A 6,000-nucleotide genomic window follows, 5' to 3' on the forward strand; every position below is an offset into this window, starting at 1 on the left:
ATTTCATGTATGAATCACATCTCCCTGGCTGAATTGTAAATAAGGTCCATGACCTCAGGGACCACATGATGCTATCAGTGTTTACCCCAGCACCTAGTCCTGTGCTTAACTGGGAATCAGTAATTATAATCTGATTAAGGGTGCAGTGAAAATAGAATGAAGAGGATGGAGGTGAACAAAAATGGGGGGATAGGCTGTCAGATGAATGAGTTGAGTGAACAAGCACTTATTAGACTGGCCCTTTAGTAGGTAATTAGTTGGGCCTAGAAGATAACTAGAGGAATAGAGTGTTGAGAGATTTAGAGGAGTTTTGGGGGTTTAATTGTGGGGTTAGGGGAAGATAAACACTTCCAGGTTAATGCTTATTATGTAGTATATTAATATATTAGTTATACATAAGTAATTTTATTATATACAGAATTCCTGTCTCAGGGGAATTTTATGCTTTTACTTTGTTTTAATCTGCTTCCTCACTTCACTTCTTTCCTTACCTTCCCCCTTCAAGAGAAGATTCCATCTGTTTTAACTGACACACACTGCCTTCTCCCTGCAGGAAACAAGTCAGACCTAAGTGACCTTCGGGAAGTCCAGTTGAAGGAAGCCCAGCTCCTGGCCGAGCGTTACGAGATCCTCTGCGCCATTGAGACGTCAGCCAAGGACTCCAGCAACGTGGAGGAGGCCTTTGTGAAGATGGCCACCGAGCTCATGATGAGACACGGGGGCCCCGTGTTCAACGAGAAGAACACAGACAACATCAAACTGGACAGCAAGGACGTGGCGGAAGGCTGGGGCTGTGGCTGCTGATGGCAGTGGGTCCGGGCGATGGATGCTGATGGAGTGATACAGTGCTAATACTGTAGTTTCCTTTGACCTAATGCTAAGTAGTGTTACTGCAATAACTCCTGCCCCAAAATGGGGGACCAACAATTCTGTAGCAGCCAGAGCAGTTATGATTGTGCTTTGCTGATTTTTTTTTTCTTTTTTAAAGGGACATAGATAAGGCAATTGTGTCTACTAGTATGGCCATAATAAGGGGGAAATTCTTCTGGAAGAATTGGGGGAGGGCGTTAACTTAGTCCTTTGTCTCCTTTGCTCTGAAGATGAGCCTTACTGATTCTTTGACTTTGGTGTAGATGCAGGGAAGAGGAAGGGAGGGCAAGGTTTTTTCCCCTCAGACTCATTTGAGATACAAGTAGTTTCAATTCAGCCCCAGCATCCTTTGTCTAAGTTCTTCACGTTGCAGGAGCCATCCAAGCTCCTACAAAATTAGCTGGTGGGATAAGAGAAGAGGATTGTCCTCAGCTCTGAAAGGGAACTGATACCCAGTGAGATGAGGTACTGCTTCCCCTTGCCAGTCCTGGTTTCTATCATGTTATTCTGATCATTCAGATCTTTTTAAATTATATTTTTAGGTAAATGGTCTATAAGTGAAGTAGAGTTTGAATGGGGTTTAAGTCCTTTTCCCCCCCTCACTTTTACCCTGTTTTTGGTTTTCATACTATTTTGATTGGCTGTTTCCAAGTGACTCTGGTCACTTTAGGTTTCTTTCTTGGACCAAGAGGCAATCTCCCCTTTCCGGGGCCACCCCTTGTGTAAACAGAATTGGATGAGCAGGGTGTGGTGAGGGCCATCTTGGCACCCATCAGCTTAGTTCAGACTCCCCTCTTCCTGAGTGTGGGGACCCAGTGGGAAACTGGGAAGAGACCAAATTCTGCCTTTTTTTAGCTTAGAAGGCTTTGTTCTTCCAGTTCTAAACACCCCTTTTATTCCTGCCCCAGGGTTTTTAAAAGGTAATTAAATGTAATTCAACAGCTCAAGTGTTCTGAAGAGCAGGTATGGAGGGTGGGGAGATAAGGTTCAGACAGTCATTAGTGTTCTTTCTCAGTGGAAACAAATTCCTGAGAAAGTTATATTTTTAGAAGAATTGTAAACCTGTTAATTAGAAAGTGAAAATACCCCAAAAGCACAGAGGGGGGCAAGGTCCTTCCAATCTGCTTCTCACCCATGGTTAGGGTAGGGAAGAACACCGTTATCTCGAGGTCCAGAGATTTGAGCTCTTGAACATTTCCATTCAGAGCAGTTCCCTGCAGCTCATCACACAGGAAAGAGATAGGGTCAAAGCTGGCACCCAGCCACACGAGCTTCCTCTCTTTCTGGTTTCTAACAAGGTAGGCCCAGAAATTCCCCTCTGCTCCTTTGAAACATTAGCTTTTCCTCCAGACAAATCTGCTAAAACAATGTTGAAGAACAAGTTCATTCTGTCTCCAAATGAAAAATTTTAAAAACAAACCCTCCCTCTTTTCAGAATTCTCTTCTAAGCACTGTAGTTAAGTCTCTTAGAAATTTATGAACCCCGAGTTCACAAATGAACCAACTTTGGGCATCCTCACAAGCCTACTCATGTCATTGGGAACTGCACAGAAATGGCCAACCCATTGGCCTTTGTGTCAGCAAGTCCTCTGCCCTCTCTGGGATGTCAACTTGACCTGTCCATCACTGCCTCCCTCTTCTTCCCAGATATTCTAGATTGCCCTCAATGACCCTAGTTCTGAGCCTCCTCTGACTTGGAAACTTTCCTGCCTCCAATTCCCTCAGGACCCCACTTAGAGGGACAATTTTTAACTTTTAATAATCCGTGAGGTTAATGGAACATAACAAGGCTGCATGTGCTGCATCTCTAAGTCTTCATTTCTGAAGTGATCTGAGCACATTCTCAGGGGCCCTGTTTTTGTTACCTTACTGTAGAACTTTGAGGAGCAAAAAATAACCCATACTTACCTTGCACTGTGTAACTCTGTCTTCCTAATAATTCTGGCAGCTTTGTGTCCTCAGACCCTTTCTTTGGATTTCAGGATATGAATTCTCTATATTCATTCCCGAAGGAGGTTTCTGGGTTCTGGGACCTGCTGCTACCCTCCCTTCCAGGGTTAGCCCTGGGGATGGGTGGAACCAAGCCAGAATGGCTGCAGGTACTGCTGAGAAATGGTAGCAGCTGGTTGGAAGAGTGAGCAGCTGTTGCTGCCCCATTCCAGCCACATCCAGAAAGTAATGTTGATTCCAGATGGGGTCCTGATAGTTTGTCTAGGGAAGGAGATCCTTCTCTCCTCCCAGATCCCTCTCACAAAGCTGCCAACAGGAGATCCAGGGCCCTGAGATCCCAACTTTGCCAGAATCTACTGCCAAAATTTGGATTCTGCTAAATCATGATTCTGAGGATGGCGGTGGGTTAATAGCCTCTTCATGGATGTGAGGTAAGGGGACAGAACCTAGTACCTAGAAGCCTTTTTTTTCTTTCTTGGTCTGGGTTCCCCAACAAAGGTGCCTGATGTCATTGCACAAAAGCCACCTCTGTCTTGTCCCCAGTACAAAAGTAGCTAGACCCTAGTTCTCCAAGGTGCATCTGAGATACAGGTTTGGAAGAGGTCCCTTTTAATAGTCAAGAAGGGGGAAGAAAAGGGCTTCATTCTGATCTTGCTATACACCTCCCCCATCCTTGGGTGTTGGGAAAGGAAGCCACCCAAAATCGCTATCTGGAGCCAGATCTTTCTCACCTCACAAGGTTATTGTGAAGAAAGGGCTTCTTTCTACTGACTTCTTCCATGTGACAAATCATTTCCTAGGAGTAAAATGTGGGACCAATGGTTTTTTTCCTTAGCACATAATGATGGCTATTTCCCCTAAGCTGAAGATTTCACTGTTATTCAAGACTATCATCCACTGTAGAATTCCCTTTTTATATGAAAGCACAAGTTGGCTATTTGTCAGCCTACAGCCAGAGCTATAGCTTGCTTTCTTACTGTTAGTTTCTCAGCCTCTCAACTTGTTCATTTTCAACCCCTATGGAGCTGCCAAGTTAGTTTACTGTGCATTTTGTGCTTGGGCTGAAAAAAGGGCTTTGGTTAAAAATGTGTGCCTTGCTCCCAAGACTGTTGTCTAGGACAGGAGATTCATGGTTCTCTTGTAAAAGAAGGGAACTCCTGGTATGTGGCTTTTGTGGAAAACAATCTCTGTCCTTGCTGTTCTTCCCTTAGTGTAAGCCAGGTCCCTTCCTCTATTTCTCTTGACATCATGTCTTCATTTCAGTCACCCATGTTGAGTAAAAATTAAGGCTATTTTAAAACTCCTTTGTCCCCTAAACCCAGTTTCTCCTGTGGCACCTTTAGAAATTGTTACCCTTGTCTTTGACCACTTTCTTGCTAACCAGATCCAATCAGTTGCTAACCCTTCAACTTGGAAAATCTCCATTCCTTCTGGCAGGCCTGCCCTACCACAGGCTTTGGATCACCTCAAGCCTGGATTAGAGTAATAACCCCTTCACTGCGCCTCCGCCGCCATTGGCTCACCCCTGGAGCACGCCCGACACATCACCAGATTTAGCTTGCTAAAGTACATCTCTTATGCCATTCCCTTTGATATCACCCATACACTTGCCTTTGCCTGCTGAGTAAATCCCAAATTCAGCCTTCCATTATTTTTCCAGTCCTTTCCCAAAATTTTTCCTTTCCTAAAATTTTTCCTTTCCTGACATTCTGCCCTTCCTGGAAGGTCCCCTGGAGTGGACCTATCAAAATCTGACCATCCTGTATGGCCCTGATTAAAGCCTCAACAACCTTCCTCTCTGGAGCTTGGTACCACCCTCCCCTTACTGGCATTGTGTGGTGATGGTCTGGGGTGGATAGCGGTCCGCTTGTAAGGTACAAGCACCCCATCTTAACTTAGTGTTGTCCTAGGGTCTAGCCCAGCACCATCCGTTAATCAGTAGGTTCTAAGTATATTAAATAAATGCAATATACAAATTTAAAAGGAACTGGGAAATAGCTTTCATTCCACTTGAGCCTTTGGAAGACCAAATGAGAAGAGTGAGAGCTTGTTCTTTCCATCAGCCTGGTGTTTACCCATCAGACTGCTGGGTAACTGTGGAGAATTTGGCCAAGGCGAACGCCAACCTTCTTAAATGTCCTTCCCTGAATCGCCTCCCCCACCTAGAGTGAGGAGAACCTGTTCTAATCTCTTCCTTGTTTATAAATTACCAAAGAGCAGGAGGAGGAGCTGCTCGGGCCCAGTGCAGCCAGCCAGGCCAGCGGGGGAGGTTGGCTGTTCTGGAAGCAAACGGCCCGAAGTGGACACTGGCTTCTGGGGGACAGGCCGTGAAAGTTTGGGTTCAGCTGGAGTTAACACGGCCAAACCATGGCCTTGTCCTGGCACCATTGGGGGGGGGGTTCAGTGAGCTTGCCCCTGATCTCCCAGATATCTCAACTGTAATCTTGGCCATCTGCTGAGATAGCTTGTCCAATGACCAGGGTTTGCATGTTGTAATGTATTTAAAATAGAAACTGGAAACAGATTTGGGCATTCTCTACTCTGAGGAGGTGGGGATGAGGAATCATTCCAAGACTGTACGATTTTTTTTTTCCTTTTTGTGAAACTGCCATCCTCCACATAGATCTGTCCTTACTCTAGGGGAGACTCACAGATGCCCCCAGACTGATAGTGGTGTGTCTATTGGTCCCTCAAGGGCAGAAAGTTGAGATCCAGCGGGGATTCTGGATTGCCAATGCGCAGGAGGGAAGAAAGCTCTTAATTCATATTGAATTCAATTATTTCATTTCCAAAATTACTTCAGAGATGACAGTGTTGGGTGGCCACCTCTTGGGCTCCCCTTTTCTCTTCTGTCACATTCTCTGTGTCCTGTAGCTCCTCAGTCACTTTTCTCCTCAGGAGAACGTGGGGAACCATTCGCTTTTTTTGACTTGACCTACCTGGAAAAGGCCAAGGCAATTTGGAATGTGAGGCCTTGAGAGTGAACTTTGTATACTTTAGTCATTTTTTTTTTGATATTTTACCTTTCATCTATTTATGGATTTATAAACTTTATTAATAAAAATGTTTATTTTTAAAAATATGAAACTTGCCTTTTGGAAAATTTTAGCAGAACCAGAGTTGCTACACCCATGTACACCATTAAACAGATTTCATTAAAAAAAGCAGACCTGCAAAGAT

The 6,000-nt window shown here is 44.7% G+C and overlaps 1 protein-coding gene across 1 annotated transcript in view; it reads left to right on the forward strand.

Annotated features, from left to right (window-relative positions):
- The window catches only part of RAB43 (RAB43, member RAS oncogene family), a 29,841-nt gene extending 23,841 nt beyond the window's left edge, over positions 1 to 6,000 (forward strand). The window contains exon 3 of the mRNA XM_074283704.1: positions 554 to 6,000. Coding sequence (XP_074139805.1) covers positions 554 to 804 — 251 coding nt within the window. The 3' untranslated portion in view covers positions 805 to 6,000. The remainder of the gene's footprint in view (positions 1 to 553) is intronic.

Source organism: Sminthopsis crassicaudata, chromosome 1, assembly GCF_048593235.1.
Source record: "Sminthopsis crassicaudata isolate SCR6 chromosome 1, ASM4859323v1, whole genome shotgun sequence".
NCBI classification, from domain to species: domain Eukaryota; kingdom Metazoa; phylum Chordata; class Mammalia; order Dasyuromorphia; family Dasyuridae; genus Sminthopsis; species Sminthopsis crassicaudata.